This window comes from Saimiri boliviensis, chromosome 16 (assembly GCF_048565385.1).
Source record: "Saimiri boliviensis isolate mSaiBol1 chromosome 16, mSaiBol1.pri, whole genome shotgun sequence".
Classification (NCBI taxonomy): domain Eukaryota; kingdom Metazoa; phylum Chordata; class Mammalia; order Primates; family Cebidae; genus Saimiri; species Saimiri boliviensis.
The window spans coordinates 65,100,967-65,117,677 of NC_133464.1; the positions used below are offsets into that span (position 1 = coordinate 65,100,967).

Here is a 16,711-nt window from a genome sequence, read left to right on the forward strand (position 1 = left end):
GTAAATTAATAAATTTTTTTCAATGTCACTTCACAGTACTGTAGCAGACATTAGAGATGTTTTAGGTTGTGAGAAAATTCTCCAAATTAACACATTTATAAATCAGAAAAGACTGTAGAAGAATCTACAACATTTACATTGGTTCACACAGGGGAAAAAAATCTTTTATCCTCTTCATATAGAAGAAATGTTTCAAAGTAATGTGTCTATGGTATATCTTCTTTGGCACTCAAAAGAACCGAAAGAACATTTATTAATTTCAAGAGATTTTTGAAAAATACTTGTCTCTAATGCTCAGACTTTTTCCAAAAAAGCCTTAAATATAGAGGCATAAAATCTGATTTAAGAGGACATGAGTATCCAGATTTAGGCATGAACGTTGGAAAAGTTTTTAACTTTCCTGTGATTACTCATTTCTAAAATGAGAATGATAATGCCTTCTCCCTCAAAGGGTAGAATTAAACGAGCAAATGTGTATCAGTATGCCTTCTGAACCATACATTCAAATAACTATACTTTTCTGTTTTTCTTTTTTTTTTTTTTTTTTTTTTTTGTATTTTTAGTAGAGACGGGGTTTCACCATATTGACCAGGATGGTCTCGATCTCTCGACCTCGTGATCCACCCGCCTCGGCCTCCCAAAGTGCTGGGATTACAGGCTTGAGCCACCGCGCCCGGCTACTTTTCTGTTTTATAAGCATTATCTCCTTTGAGGATATAAAATTGTTTTAGCTGAACTGAAATATACTATTGAAAAACTTAACAAATGCTGCTGAAATTAATCAGTTATAAGCTAAACTGACTAACATTGGCATTAAAGTTTTGAAATAAGCATTTTGTGTACCAATAGTGATGGCACACTCCTGGTCTCATTAAAAATTTTTCAGAGAGCAAATTGATTAATAAACATACTGCAATATCCCCTTGCATTAGAGTCTTCATACGTAAAAATCTGTGATTTTTTTAGTTTATAAGTCATATTTAAATATTTAACTTTTTTTTTTCCCCAGATGACATCTAAAAGCTATAAGTAAATATTAATAACATTACATGATGGAAGCACTGGTTAGCCAGAATAATTACTGGAGTGGAACAGTGGCATGTTTTCTGTATACATTTCTCTTAAACGGTATCTATTGTTGTAGCTCAGCCATTTGTAGTGTACATATTCCCTTCCTGCTCTTCAGGGGCATTGCTTTTGGAGAATTACTTGATTTTAATTGACCCGTTTTGCAGTACTCACAAATAGATAAATTGTGTTACAACGTTCAGCAAATTTTTCTTTTTTTTTTTTTCTTTGAGATGGAGTCTCACTCTGTCACCCAGGCTAGAGTACAATGGCGAGATGTGAGCTCATTGCAACCTCTACTTTCCAGGGTAAGCAATTTACCTGCCTCAACCTCCCAAATAGCTGGGTTTACAGGTGCATACCACACCACCAGATAATTTTTGTATTTTTGGTGGAGAGGGCATTTCACCATGTTGGCCAGGCTGGTCTCAAACTCCTGACCTCAGGTGATTCGCCAACCTCAGCCTCCTAAAGGGCTGGCATTACAGGCATGAGGCCACCTCGCTCAGCCCAAATTTGTAATTTTTACAGTACAGTAAATACTAAACATGGTGAAATATATATAAGGCTGGTATGTGATTTTGCAACTGGATTTAAGTGAGCACTGCAATATAGGCTAATCTTTGAGTCAGCAGAGAATTAATTCAGAGGCTGGGCACGGTGGCTCATGCCTGTAATCCCAGCACTTTGGGAGGCCAAGGCACGTGGATCACCTGAGGTCAGGAGTTCAAGACCAGCCTGGCCAATATGGTGAAACCATCTCTACTAAAAATTAAAAAAATTAGCCAGGTGTGGTGGCACATGGCTGTAATCCCAGCTACCTGGGAGGCTGAGGCAGGAGAATCTGTTGAACCCAGGAGGCAGAGGTTGCAGCGAGCTGAGATTTTGCCATTGCGCTCCAGCCTGGGTGACAGGGCTAGACTGTTTCAAGAAAAAATAAAAAAAAGAAAGGTAATTCAGAGGTACACCTTCAGAATGAAAACAGCTAAAATTCGGTCTTTTGAAAGGCAAAGGATAGCTCTAAGTACTTGGTTAAAAGGATGTAATGACTTTATTACACACAGCAGTAGGCATTTAGTGTTTAATACAGATTCAGACCTTTTTAATTAAAAGATGATAGCAGAACAAAATCTGGCTGTTCAGGTGCCTTCTCCTTGTTTTAATGAATTCGTGTTTGTATATTGCTGGTTGTTAAGAATTTTGGATGGGGAAAGAGAGATCCAGATTTTTGAAACTTGGATTTCCCTAATTGTAGAGTTGCTCTTTATATCTTAGTGGGACTTGAGGCAGCCTAAGCAGGAGTTTGAAAGTGATATGGCAGGCAAAAATTAATACACTTCAAAATATCTTATTTTCTTATGTCTTATGTTAATTCTGGAATTTTTTTTAAAAACGTTTCTTTTAAAAGAAATAACACCCCAACCCTGGCTCCCCCATCAAAATAGCTCAAACAGTAAGTACCGTTTGCTACTTGTCATTAGAACAAGTATCTGCTTCCATAAGGTCATCTCAACAGCTCTTTTATTCTATCAGCTTTGGGTAAGACTTTAATATATGTGTTTATTAAGCATCTACCATATCAGTACAATCATAGTGAGTATTTAGGTGGCCCAAGGGGTGTAGGGCTGCTGTTTGGGGGTAATTTAAAACTTTGACTTAAAACAAAAAACCCCTTTGACTTAAGGGTACAGTTTGAGAAATCAGGAGCATTTTCTTTCCTACTGCAGTCCAAAGAAAGGACATTCCACCCATCTACATTCCATTGCAGTTTCAATCAGTTAGCGTAGTTCCTATTTTCCATTCAAAAACTATTGAAAAAGAATGTCGATTTGCATTTCAACAATGGATGGCAGCGATTAACCAGGCATATTACTTGCAACAAAAGCTGTTGAAGAATTAAAAAAGAAATATTTTAATGAAAACACAAATAGCCATAGTTCTACAAAACCACAACCATTCACATAAACATCAGAAAACAAGAAGTACAATCTTCTCAAACATATTTAAATTTTATTACTCTATCACTTTGAATATTTTTGAGAGCCTATTTACTTCTAACAGAGCTTTACATTAGCAATTTAAAGTAAAAAAAAAATAAAGTCCTGGTTTTTCTTTTCAGTGAGGGAGACCCCAGATAAAGCAACAATGTATCATAGCTTTGATACCCGATAGACCGGATGTTGAGGGTGCACTTCAATAACATGCAAATGGTGAAACACATGCACTTTTTGAAGGCTTACCCTTAAAGCAAAGGGAAGAGTTCAGAAAAAACTAAAGGTAAAAAGTTGAATTGACAACTAGAGGTGTATCAAAACTCTGCAAATGAGTCGTTTTTGCTTTAACGATATCCTGAAATAGGAATGTAAATCGGTGAGATTTCCTGAATCAGAGGTCTAATCATAAGCGTTGATTCCCCCAACAACCCAAATTTAGTAAAATGAAAATTCCTCCCTACGGTTTTTCGGTTGCTTCATTTTTAAATTCCTGGGAGAGACGTATATTCTCGATTGGTGAGAAATGCTTAGAACTAGGTCTTGACATCAAATGCCAAGAAAGTAACTGCTAGTGAATTGCCCCCAATCAAACCTAACATTGCTTCTGTAGAACTACACTCGGACCCATGTAATGTAATATGTGTGTGTGTGTGTGTGTGTGTGTGTGTGTGTGTTTTAAAACTGAAATTTCAGATGGCTTTTTCTTTTTTGGCCCTAAAAGGCATTCTTCATTTATCATTTGTGTTGCCCACATGTCCGGGCCACCTTGCCTCTTGAGTCAAACCAATGGGGGATATAACCAGGACAATGAACGACAAAGGCGTCGCTGCTTGGAGACACCTGTTGAGGTCAATGGTTTACTAGGCTGGCCCTGCTTCTGTCCTCCAGATAAGGATGGATTGCAACCACTCATCGTTAGATTAAAGCCTACCCCAGAGGAGCTCAGTTAACTGGAAACAGCTGCAACATCTGCCCGGCCGCCTCGCCCCTGCCCGTGCAAGGGCGAGGGGACCACATGGCAGCAACTGCACTGCACAAAAGATAACACCTATCGCCGAAAGCTACCGGCCTTCCGTGGACCCCGCAGCTCCCGGCGCTAGGGCATCCCCGGAAGAGGCGAGGGCCGGGGGCGAGCCCAGGTGCGGCAAGGGGGCGGAGGTTTCCGCCGCGCGCCGGGGAAGAAAGCCTGACTCACGTCGTGGCAGCAGCGGGCTCCTGGGAACTGAAACTCGTGATGCTGTTGCTGCGGAGAAAAGCCTTATTACCCATTCCGCAGGCCGGGGACACCACCCAGGGCGCGCACACCGAGCGCCGGCGCTCCCGCCGCCTCCGCCGGCCCTTCCGCGCCGCGCCCCCTCCTCTACCGCGTGCCCGCGCGCGCCGGCCAGGAACGCGAAAAGAGCGGACACACCTAACCTGCGCGCGCGCCTGCCCACCCCCACCGGGCCGAATCACGCAGTCCGACCCGGATTCGTTCCTTCGGCCGAAATTCCCCACCCCGCCAACCCCTCCGGCTGACGATTCCCGGCTTCGGGGCCTCCGCCAGCCTTCGGCAATTTCCGTCAAGAGACCCGGCGCTCGCCTAGGCCCGAAGACCCGCCGCCTCCTGCCCCGCCAGACCCGGCTTTAGGTCTGCGGCGCCTAGGCGCATGCGCAGACGCCATCTTCCCTCCTCCTTCGCCGCCTGCCCCCTCCCCCCGCCACCGTCGCCTCCTCTAGCCGGCGGTCGCCCCTCCTCCTCCTGCGCTCGGCGCTTGTCCCTCCCCTCCTGAAGCCGCGAGAGACTGGGGGATACGGTGGAGCCGGGGGAGCCGGAGAAGAGCACTAGTAACAACCACCACAGCCCCCTCCCCGCCCGACACCCTCCCTCGGCACCCACCCACTCCCCCGCCCCGTTTGCCGACACCGACCAACCCCACCTCTCGTTCCTTTGAACGGCGTCGGCTGCAGTCGCTGCACCAGCCCGTCTGGCCACCAACGCCGCCGAGAAAGGAGCCGCCGCCGCCTGCGGCCCCCTCCCGCCCGGCCGTGGGAGCAGCGGGGTGAGGACGAGCCGGCTGCGGAGGAAGAGGACAAGAGAGGGTCGCACCCTCAGCCCTAGCGCACGTCCCGCCGCCCTCCGGGGAGGCTCGGGCGCCGGCCCCTTCCTCCCCGAGGACGTGTGCCGAGCCGAGGCGCCTGCCCCGAGGGAGGAAAATGCTCGGGCTCCATGGCTGCCAGTGATGGAGCGGTCCCTGGGCTCCCGCTGCCACCGCCGCTGCCACCGCGCCCCGGCCGTGCTCCGCGAGGACCCGGCGTCTCTGCGCGCCCGCCCGCGCCTCGTTGCTGGGCTCACCGTACCGGGCGCCCCGCCGCCGCCCCGCACGCAGCCGCGCCGCCCCGGCCCCAGCCGCGGCCAGCGTTTCCTCACCGAGCAGCCGCCGCGAGCCCAGGGGGTTTGAAAGGGTCTGCGGGGCGCGGGGGGAGGGCCGAGCGGGGCCGGGAGGGGAGGTTTGAGCGACACTGAGCTCGGGGCTCGCTGGCGGCTGCGGCCCCGGGGGTGGCGAGGGGAAGGCGACTCTCGCTTCGCGCTGCCTTGGTGCAGAGCGGCCGGGAGGGCTTTGCAGCGGCCGCCGCCGGCGCGGCGGGAGGAGGGGGCTGAGGCGGCCTCGGAGTTGGCCGGAGAAGGTGGGCATTTCTCGCTTTTCCTCCCCCTCCTGCGCTCTCCCCCTCCCTCCTGCCCCACGCCCCACGTGAAGCGGAATATAAAGGGGGGTGTGAGGCTAGAGGGGAAAGTGAATGGCGAAGGACTGAAGGGGTCCCCCTTCGGGTCCTCGGCCGCCCTGTTCACCCTCGTTCACCCTCCTTTCCGAAGCTCGCCCTCGAAGGCAGGAGCGGCCGGCGCCTTCGGCTGAGGAGGAGGAGGAGAAGGAGGAATCGCGACAGGCGGAGCGTCAGGTCCCGTTTTCCTCTCCGGCGTCTTGAATACAAAGATTACGGTGCAGAAGGAAATTGCATTCGCCTCCTCCGCCCCCCCGCCCCCCCCCCGGTACCCAACACAATGCACCAGCCGCCTGAGTCCGCCGCCGCGGCCGCCGCCGCTGCAGACATTAGCGCTAGGAAGATGGCGCACCCGGCAATGTTCCCTCGAAGGGGCAGCGGTAGTGGCAGCGCCTCTGCTCTCAATGCAGCAGGTACCGGCGTCGGTAGTAATGCCACATCTTCCGAGGATTTTCCGCCTCCGTCGCTGCTTCAGCCGCCGCCCCCTGCAGCAGCATCTTCTACGTCGGGACCACAGCCTCCGCCTCCACAAAGCCTGAACCTCCTTTCGCAGGCTCAGCTGCAGGCACAGCCTCTTGCACCAGGCGGAACTCAAATGAAAAAGAAAAGTGGCTTCCAGATAACTAGCGTTACTCCGGCTCAGATCTCCGCTAGTATCAGCTCTAACAACAGTATAGCAGAGGACACTGAGAGCTATGACGATCTGGATGAATCTCACACAGAAGATCTCTCTTCTTCGGAGATCCTTGATGTGTCACTTTCCAGGGCTACTGACTTAGGGGAGCCCGAACGCAGCTCCTCAGAAGAGACTCTAAATAACTTCCAGGAAGCGGAGACACCTGGGGCAGTCTCTCCCAACCAGCCCCATCTTCCTCAGCCTCATTTGCCTCACCTTCCACAACAGAATGTTGTGATCAATGGGAATGCTCATCCACACCACCTCCATCACCACCATCACATTCATCATGGGCACCACCTCCAACATGGGCACCATCCATCTCATGCTGCTGTGGCCACTGCATCCATTCCTGGTGGGCCACCCTCAAGCCCAGTATCTAGAAAACTTTCTACAACTGGAAGCTCTGACAGTATCACACCAGTTGCACCAACTTCTGCTGTATCATCCAGTGGTTCACCTGCATCTGTGATGACTAATATGCGTACTCCAAGTACTACAGGAGGAATAGGTATAAATTCTGTTACTGGCACTAATACAGTGAATAATGTTAACATTACTGCTGTGGGTAGTTTTAGTCCTAATGTGACAAGCAGCATGCCTGGTAATGCTAATATAAGTGTAAGCAGTATTCCTAGTGCTGCTAGTGTGAGTGTTGGGCCTGGTGTTACCAGTGGTGTTAATGTGAATATCTTGAGTGGCATGGGCAATGGTACTATTTCTTCCTCCACTGCTGTTAACAGTGTCCCTAATGCAGCTGCGGGGATGACTGGGGGATTGGTTTCAAGTCAGCAACAACCACCAACAGTTAATACTTCGAGGTTCAGAGTTGTGAAATTAGATTCTAGTTCTGAGCCCTTTAAAAAAGGTAGATGGACTTGCACCGAGTTCTATGAAAAAGAAAATGCTGTACCGGCTACAGAAGGTGTGCTGATAAATAAAGTGGTGGAGACTGTAAAGCAAAATCCGATAGAAGTGACTTCTGAAAGGGAGAGCACTAGTGGGAGTTCAGTAAGCAGTAGTGTCAGCACACTGAGTCACTATACAGAGAGTGTGGGAAGTGGAGAGATGGGAGCCCCTACTGTGGTGGTGCAGCAGCAGCAGCAGCAGCAACAACAACAACAACCAGCTCTCCAAGGTGTGACCCTCCAACAGATGGATTTTGGTAGCACTGGTCCACAGAGTATTACAGCAGTTAGTATACCACAGAGTATTTCTCAGTCACAGATCTCACAAGTACAATTACAGTCTCAAGAACTGAGCTATCAGCAAAAGCAAGGTCTACAGCCAGTACCTCTGCAAGCCACTATGAGTGCTGCAACTGGTATTCAGCCATCGCCTGTAAATGTGGTTGGTGTAACTTCAGCTTTAGGTCAGCAGCCTTCCATTTCCAGTTTGGCTCAACCCCAACTACCATATTCTCAGGCGGCTCCTCCAGTGCAAACTCCCCTTCCAGGGGCACCACCTCCCCAACAGTTACAGTATGGACAACAGCAACCAATGGTTTCTACACAGATGGCCCCAGGCCATGTCAAATCAGTGACTCAAAATCCTGCTTCAGAGTATGTACAACAGCAGCCAGTTCTTCAAACAGCGGTGTCCTCCACACAGCCCAGTTCTGCAGGAGTGGGAGTAGGAACAAAGGTGATTCCTGTGGCTCAGCCACAGAGTATCCAGTTGCCAGTACAGCCCACAGCAGTCCCAGCACAACCAGCAGGGGCATCTGTCCAGCCTGTTGGCCAGGCTCAGACAGCAGTGTCTGCTGTACCTACTGGCAGTCAGATCGCAAATATTGGTCAGCAAGCAAACATACCTACTGCAGTGCAGCAGCCCTCTACCCAAGTTCCACCTTCAGTTATTCAGCAAGGTGCTCCTCCATCTTCGCAAGTGGTTACACCTGCTCAAACTGGGATTATTCATCAGGGAGTTCAAACTAGCGCTCCAAGCCTTCCTCAACAATTGGTTATTGCACCCCAAAGTAACTTGTTAACTATGCCTCCCCAGCCACAAGGAGTAGAACCAGTAGCTCAAGGAGTTGTTTCACAGCAGTTGTCTGCAGTTAGTCCTTTGCCCTCTGCTAGTGGTATTTCTGTTACAAGTCAGGTTAGTTCAACTGGTCCTTCTGGAATGCCTTCTGCCCCAACAAACTTGGTTCCACCACAGAATATAGCACAAACCCCTGCCACCCAAAATGGTAATCTGGTTCAAAGTGTTAGTCAACCTCCCTTGATAGCAACTAATATAAATTTGCCTTTGGCACAACAGATACCACTAAGTTCTACCCAGTTCTCTGCACAATCATTAGCTCAGGCAATTGGAAGCCAAATTGAAGATGCCAGGCGCCCAGCGGAGCCATCCTTAGTTGGCTTACCTCAGACTATCAGTGGTGACAGTGGGGGAATGTCAGCAGTTTCAGATGGGAGTAGCAGCAGCCTAGCAGCCTCTGCCTCTCTTTTCCCGTTGAAGGTGCTACCGCTGACGACACCTCTGGTGGATGGCGAGGATGAGAGGTAAGATCATGTCATATTTCTGGAGACATTCAACAGATTTGAAGTTAATCTAGTTAGTAGCTATATGTATGCACAAAATTAGTCTAAAGCATTGTATATTGTTTTCATTTTTGTATGTGAAAAATGCATTTTTATGGGAAGTTTTATAGAACAAGAGTTAGAGAATGGTTTCACAGTGGGTAGGAAATAATAGTAATATATAAACAATATTTTCAGAATAGTCGTTGAACGTATGTTCACATTAAAAATAGTTTTGGGGCATCAAGTAGTTTTATCTTTTAAATGCTTTTTAGAAATATTATGAAAAGCTTAATTTTTGCTAACCCGCATAATTGTTAATCTGTTCTTTTGAGCTACAAAATCTCTTACGGGGTTGTGGTTCCCACGTTTGTTCTCCTTTACTATACATCCTTTTTTAATTTCTACTGTGTTTGATCTTAGTCTGTGGAAGATACTATATGGTAGGAAAGATGACCTAATCTGGGTTACATAGGTTGCCCTCCTCCTGCAACTGACCAACTTTTGGGTACATACTTAATGGTCATTTTATTTAAACAGTAAAGGAATGGGAATCTTAAAAGTATTTTGTGGGAAAGGAGGGCATAAACTGTCAAAAGAACCAGATTTATCTTTGATAGTATGCTGTATATTTTTTCTTTTGCATGGTAGATCAGTGTGGTAGCCATTTTAAAGAGTAGAGAAAGTAAGTCTTGGAGGATTGAATTTATGTAGGTCTTATTGAAAATAAGACCTTTGTCTCGGCTAATCTACTCCACCTGTTCCTTTCTTCCTTTACCAAAAAGATACAGAAAGCCTAAAATACATTATTAAACCAAGTGTTTTCTCAATTAGATTGGAAATAATGTGCTAACAACGCTTGAATCTAATTGTGTCTTTGAAGTTGACTGGCTAGAAAAGTTGTGAAATCTTCATGTTTTTATGTTGTTTTAAATCCTAGTTGATTTTTAAAGTAATGTTGTTTTCACAAATTTGCCAGTCTGTTACTAACCTTGATTAAAATGCTATTATAGGAGTTATGAAAAGACATCATTTTTACTGTGGAATTTGGAGTAAGCTTGCCAGATATTTAATTATTTTAGTATTAGTTGGAGGGTTTTGTGATTGAGCTTTCATCAAACCAATTTAAGCATTTATATTCTGTATATATTTTTTTTGGATTTTATTTTGGAAAAATGAGCATATTGCAAAATAATTGTAATTTTAGAAAAAGCAAAGGTCACATGTTCAGTAAGATTTTTGTTATTTAGTTGTTTAAAAGATAAGGTAATAACATGGTTAATTGATAAATTAAAATCTTGTCTTTCAAGATTATTTTATTATTTTTCTAATAGTCATGTAATTAAAATCTTGTTACCTAACCAAATGTATTCTGTATTGTTTGTACAGAACTGTACTTTAAAAGATAAACTTTCTTAATTGTTCCATTGTTGTTAAACCCTTATTTTATTCTGCTAATACCTGTAATTTTAAAAGAATTATTTACTGCACATATTAATTTTTGTTTTAAGTCAAAAGGTTATGATCTGAGCGAAGCCTCTAGAGAAACATATATATTATGTGGATGCTAAGTTTAGAGAAATAAAAGGCAGGGGTAAAATGCACAAATGAAAACACACATTTTGAATTTAAACCTACCATGATTTTGTAATTACCATTTGTGGTCTCCTGGCTTGACTTTCACCTCTTTTTCCTCCTATTGGTAGGACATTATAGGACTTTCCACAGCTTGCTGTTCCAGACAATTAAAGTCAGATGATGCTACTTTCTACTAAATTTTAAATATAGGAATATGGGCCCCAGTTAAAGCTATTAATACAAAATTAATTTTTCCAGATAATTGAGGAAAGGATTAATAAGGAGCAAATTGTGGAAATTAATGGAATTCTAGAAAGGGACAAAAAGACATACTGAGAAATATGGAAATATTGATCTAATGTAACAGGTTGTCTTCAGACACTGTACACATTCAATTATAATTATCTTTACCAGTCTCTCCCACAAGACCAGGAGTTCCTCAGTAGCAGGGACTGTTTTGAATTTACTACCTATTTGAGCCTTGGTTAGCTAACATTAAAGTTTTGTAATTAAAAACGAGAAAATTTTTGTTCTAGCAGTATCTTAAATTTTGTGAAATCAGAACGTAGCCCTAAAACACCTTGTAAGGTCAGAAAAGATACATATTATATTCTTTATTGTGTTTTACTGCAGATTATTTCTTTTATCACTTCAGTTCGGAAAAAGAAATTAATTTTATTTAAATTTGGCCTTGGAAGATAATTTAAGAATAACTACAAGAGAATACAATGATATCATTGAAAAACGTTTAAAACCTTTCTTCCCATATTAGCTTCTGTGTCACTTGCATCTTCTGAACTTGGTAACCATTAGTCTTATGAGAGAGGGTGTACATATATAATTTCAATATTATGAATCAGGAAATGTGTTAACAATGTAACTGTTGGGTAGTAGGAAAAATGAGGGTGGTTATTTTTTAATCATCTTTTGAATAATACTCTTAACACTTTAGATTATAAAATATTTAGACATGTGGAAAGTGCTTTCAGTTGATCCCTGGGAGAGAATGTAAAGATAAACATGGATCAAGGCTAAGATTATGTATTTTGTTTAAAAAAAAAAAATTCTTCTTAAAAAGGTCTTAATGTCAGGCCATGTGTGGTGGCTCACGCCTGTAATCCCAACACTTTGGGAGGCTGAGGTGGGCCGATTGCTTGAGCCCAAAAAATTGAGACCAGCCTGGGCAACATGTCAAAACCCTATGTCTACAAAAAAGTACATTTAGCCAGACGTGGTGGTGTGTGCCTATTAGTTTCAGCCACCTGGAAGCCTGAGGATGTAGGATCACCTGAGCCCTGGAAGTGCAGTGATCTGGGATCATGCCACTGCACTCCAGCCTGGGTGGCAGAGCAGGACCCTGTCTGGGGGGGGAAAAAAAAAAAGGCCTTATGTTTTAGCCTATAACTTGAACCATGAATTCTATACAAGAATGGGAAAATACAGGTATTTCATACATCTTATGTTTTGTGATTGTTATTAGCACAGCCTCTTAATGTGAAATGGGTCAAATTCATCCTTCAAGACTGCTCAGATGTTCTCTTTAAAGCATTCTTTTCTCTCAGAGGACGTTGTTTCCTTAGCACTTTTTAATGTTCCTCCATTTAAGCACTGTGCACATTGAATTATTATGTTTACTAATCTTTCCCACAAGACTAGCACTTTCTCAAGGGCAGGGATGAAGTATTTTTTTGAATTAATGAGCAGACATTTCGCTAATTTTTTTTGGTCCTGATTTAAAGTTTATATTGTCCCTCATCTTAAGCACAACTGTGAGAGATGCATATAACTTATGCAAAAAATGGAAAAGAAATGAATAAAAAGACTTGCATTTTTGTACCTCTCTTCAACATTCTTTGAGGTGAACTGATGTCTGTCTTCTAAGTACAGCACCTATTTTATAGTTGGTCCTCAAATATTTAAGAGGCATGAATGTTATCGATAAAATAGGAATAATACTCATTTTTCCTACTTCTGAGGATGACAGTCGTTATCAATTAAAATATTTTGTTAACTGTAAAATACCAAATTATAATTTTTTTTTTTTTTTTTTTGAGACGGAGTTTCGTTCTTGTTACCCAGGCTGGAGTGCAATGGCGCGATCTCAGCTCACCGTAACCTCCTCCTCCTGGGTTCAGGCAGTTCTCCTGCCTCAGCCTCCTGAGTAGCTGGGATTACAGGCGTGCGCCACCATGCCCGGCTAATTTTTGTATTTTTAGTAGAGATGAGGTTTCACCGTGTTGACCAGGATGGTCTCGATCTCTTGACCTTGTGATCCACCCACCTCGGCCTCCCAAAGTGCTGGGATTACAGGCGTGAGCCACCGCGCCTGGCCTTCAAATTATAATTTTAAAAGTTTTTTTCAAGATGTACACGCATAGTTTAAAGATAGTTTAAATGGTTTTCCAAGAAGTAAAGAGCTTGCCCCCTTACTTTCCAGTTTTTATTTCCTAGAAGCAATCACTTTCACCTCTTTTAGATGATTATTGTGGTATTTACCTCCCAGTCTCTAAATAATGTGCTTGTCTTACGACTAGATAGATAACATAGCCTGCTGGTTAGGGGCATGGACTATGGAGTTACATTGCCTAGATTTGATTTTTCTTGTCATTTACTAGTTTTGTGTAAAATTTGGGCTACTTAATCCTCTTTATACCTTGATTGTCTCATTAAAAGAAAAAATGATGACAGACAATAGTATCTACCTCATGGGGTTGATACAAGAGTTAAATGAATTTGGAAATTCCCTAGAACTTTGTCTAACTCATATGCTCTATGTAAGTATTTGTTAAATGAAATATATCTTTCATTTGTTTTTGTTTGTATTAACTTACTGTATTGAAAATGAAGATTTAATTTTGTTACCATCTACCTACCTGCCCTCCTTTCTTCCCAGTACCCTTACTGCCAGTAGTTACCACTATTGGTTATTCATTATTCTTGTCAAATATTACTTTTCCTATCCGGTGCAGTGTTTTGTGGCTGCTTCCCTGCTCCATCCCCACCTGTCTTGTTATAGAAATGGGTTTTCCTCCCCTCCTGAGTTTTCATCTGTCAGCATTGTCTGTTTTCTCCAAGTTGCCCCTCCTTTCCCCATTCCCCTCCCATTTTTTGTATGTTTTGGGCTCTACCCTTTCTGTATAACCTTTCCTTAGATGTCTAGTAAGTCTTAATAGTCTGTTTGCAAATAAGTGTTAAAGGACCAAAGAACTGATTAGAAATTTGGAGTGTGGCTCTTGCCTATAATCCCAGCACTTGAGGAGGCTAAGGTGAGAGGATTACTTGAGGCTAGGAGTTTGGGCAATACACCAAGATCCTGTCTCTACTATATATAGATACAGGTATAAAACTATTTTTAAAAATTCTTTTTCCATGTGGCTTGTTGAGTATAAAATTTACCACAGGGTGATCTGGCTGGAGTTCATTGTCTTTTTTACTTCCTTGCCTAGTTTTCTCTGTATTTATCACTAATTCCACTTCTCATCTGATGCCTCTTAAGATATTCCAATATCAGATATTGTTAACAATTTTTATCTGTCTCAGGAAATCTCATATCCCCCTGACCTCCATTCTTGACTGGTTGCCTACTTGGAATGGTACACAACTATTATCCTGGGATTCCTTTCACTTTCTCTTGTGTTGGATCCCCATTTTCCAGAGACTAGTGTCTTCATTCTTAGTTTGTTGTTTTAAAATGGCTTTAGTTTACTTTGACACTTTCTTAGGTAAAGTATACCAGGTGGGGAAGTGATGTTCTCTTACGTTTTGTGGCATTGCTTTCTAACATCCATATTGCTTTTGAGAAATCTGGAGCCATTCTGATTTCTCATATACTGTATGTGACCTGTGTATTTTGTTTTTCCTTCCCTTTCCCTCTCCTTCCTTTTCCTCCTCTCATTTTTAAAGCCTCTGAAAGCTTTATAAAATTTTATGTTTCCAGTGTTCTGAAGTTTTGCCGTGATGGATCTTTGTGTAGGTCTGTTTTCATCAACTGTGCTGAGTGGTGATGTCTTGTCATTTTGGGAGTTTTTCTTGAGTCAAGATTGTTGATTATGTCTTCATTTTCTCTCTTTCTCAAACTCCTCTTACTTGGATAATGGACTTTCTTGACTGGTCTTCTGATTTTCATGTGCTTTCTCAACTATTTTTCATCTGTTTTTCTTTTTGCTCTATTGAGTTTTCATTTGCTTTTTTTTTGAAACTCCTTTCTAATAGTATACTATTTTAATGATGATAGGTTTTTTTTTTTGTTTTTTTTTTTTGAGACAGAGTTTCGCTCTTGTTACCCAGGCTGGAGTGCAATGGCACGATCTCGGCTCACCGCAACCTCCGCCTCCTGGGTTCAGGCAATTCTCCTGCCTCAGCCTCCCGAGTAGCTGGGATTATAAGCACGTGCCACCACGCCCAGCTAATTTTTTGTATTTTTAGTAGAGACGGGGTTTCACCATGTTGACCAGGATGGTCTCGATCTCTTGACCTCGTGATCCACCCGCCTCGGCCTCCCAAAGTGCTGGGATTACAGGCTTGAGCCACCGCGCCCGGCCGATAGGTTTTTTTTTTTTTTTAAGCTATCTTAATATATAAAAGTTAGCTTTTTTTAAAGTTTTGTTTTTTTTTTCTTTCTGTGTGGTCTGTTTCCTCCAGATTTTATTTTCTTACTTTTTGTTTGCTTTGGTCTTTATTTTTCTTTTTTTTTTTTTTTTTTTTTTTTTTTTTTTTGAGACGGAGTTTCGCTCTTGTTACCCAGGCTGGAGTGCAATGGCGCGATCTCGGCTCACCGCAACCTCCGCCTCCTGGGTTCAGGCAATTCTCCTGCCTCAGCCTCCTGAGTAGCTGGGATTACAGGCACACGCCACCATGCCCAGCTAATTTTTTTGTATTTTTAGTAGAGACGGGGTTTCACTATGTTGACCAGAATGGTCTCGATCTCTTGACCTCGTGATCCACCCGCCTCGGCCTCCCAAAGTGCTGAGATTACAGGCTTGAGCCACCGCGCCCGGCCTGGTCTTTATTTTTCATCTGAGGTGTAAGAGTAAGGAATTAAAGTGTTAATTAGAAATTCTGATCTTGGCTTGTCAATTGTTAGCTTTTCTATATGGTAACCTGGCTGGGTGTTTGGTTGGGGGACTTCTGGTGTCAGTTTCTTGTATATGCTCCTAGCTGGTTAGATTTCTATAAGAAGGCTCTTCTGATTTCTCGCTTGAAATTGAAGGCCTTTATAAACATTCTGTGGGGTGGGTGGTGAGGAGGATGTGGAATGAAAGGTTTTGGGGTATCCCCAGATATCTTTCTTCATTCAACCCTGTTTTCAGTATATTCTGCATTTTACTGTGCCTGATTTACTTTGTCCTGTGATCTTTTCTTTTACCTTCTTCAGACAATATACTTTTTTATCTTGGGATTGGGGAGGGACAGTGGGATCTGTGGGACTGGTTGCTTCTTAAACTGCCTTCTAAACAATCTTTTTAATTTTAGCACCCTCTCCCCCCACATCTACTTACATAGATGTGGTCCTGAGAATTCCTCAGTCTTTTGGGGATTTCACAGTTTAAATTGGGTTTGTTCTTGGCATTCTCCATTGTTTGCTAAAGATTTGATTTTCTAGTGTTTGCTAAGTCATTTGTCACTCAATTGTATGCTTTCCAGCTTTCAAATTTTTGTTGCTATTGTCTTTTCATCTGCTTCAGTTTTTGTGGGCTTACGTCTTTGTGCCTTAACAAACTGCTTTTCTGTCATTTCAGTGGGGTTTTACGGAAGGAGTAAAAAAATAGATGTGTGTGTTTAGTATCATTACACATCTATTTCAGTGGTAGAATACTGTACTATTAAATGTAAAGAATGATGCCAATTTTAGTAAAGTCATTGCTCCAGGTTCTCTAATGACTACATAAATTTTAAGAGTGGAATTATGTTATATTCATCAGAAATAAGAATAGTATGTAATTCAGAATTTCAGTTCATAGAAGTGATGAAAAATGTTAGTGTTAGATTTGGTTAATATCTACCATGTTTAACCACTCAACAATCTTGTGACTTAAGTTTTTTTCTATTTTATTGGTGAATAAGCTGAAACTTGCTGAGTATTTAGAGACAGAGATGGTAAGTGGGTT

The 16,711-nt window shown here is 43.2% G+C and overlaps 2 protein-coding genes across 2 annotated transcripts in view; one reads left to right on the forward strand and one right to left on the reverse strand.

Annotated features, from left to right (window-relative positions):
* Positions 1–616: 616 nt before the first annotated feature.
* LOC141581639 (uncharacterized) lies at positions 617–5,802 on the reverse strand. Its single transcript, XM_074387744.1, has 2 exons — positions 4,982–5,802; positions 617–4,305 (listed from the first exon to the last, which is right to left on the reverse strand). The coding sequence occupies exons 1-2, from the start codon at positions 5,735–5,737 to the stop codon at positions 4,159–4,161; spliced, it is 903 nt and encodes a 300-aa protein (XP_074243845.1). The 5' UTR covers positions 5,738–5,802; the 3' UTR covers positions 617–4,158.
* The window catches only part of TSC22D1 (TSC22 domain family member 1), a 146,452-nt gene continuing 135,188 nt past the window's right edge, over positions 5,448–16,711 (forward strand). The window contains exons 1-2 of the mRNA XM_039473408.2: positions 5,448–5,507; positions 5,917–9,008. Coding sequence (XP_039329342.1) covers positions 6,103–9,008 — 2,906 coding nt within the window. The 5' untranslated portion in view covers positions 5,448–5,507; positions 5,917–6,102. The remainder of the gene's footprint in view (positions 5,508–5,916; positions 9,009–16,711) is intronic.

Bases quoted from the DNA above. Each gene is read 5' to 3' on its own strand.
- LOC141581639 (XM_074387744.1), bottom strand. From the start codon at position 5,737: ATGCCCACCTTCTCCGGCCAACTCCGAGGCCGCCTCAGCCCCCTCCTC. The intron at 4,306-4,981 runs GTGGGGTTGGTC...TTTTCTCCGCAG, and splicing joins GCCGTTCAAAGGAACGAGAG to CAACAGCATCACGAGTTTCA.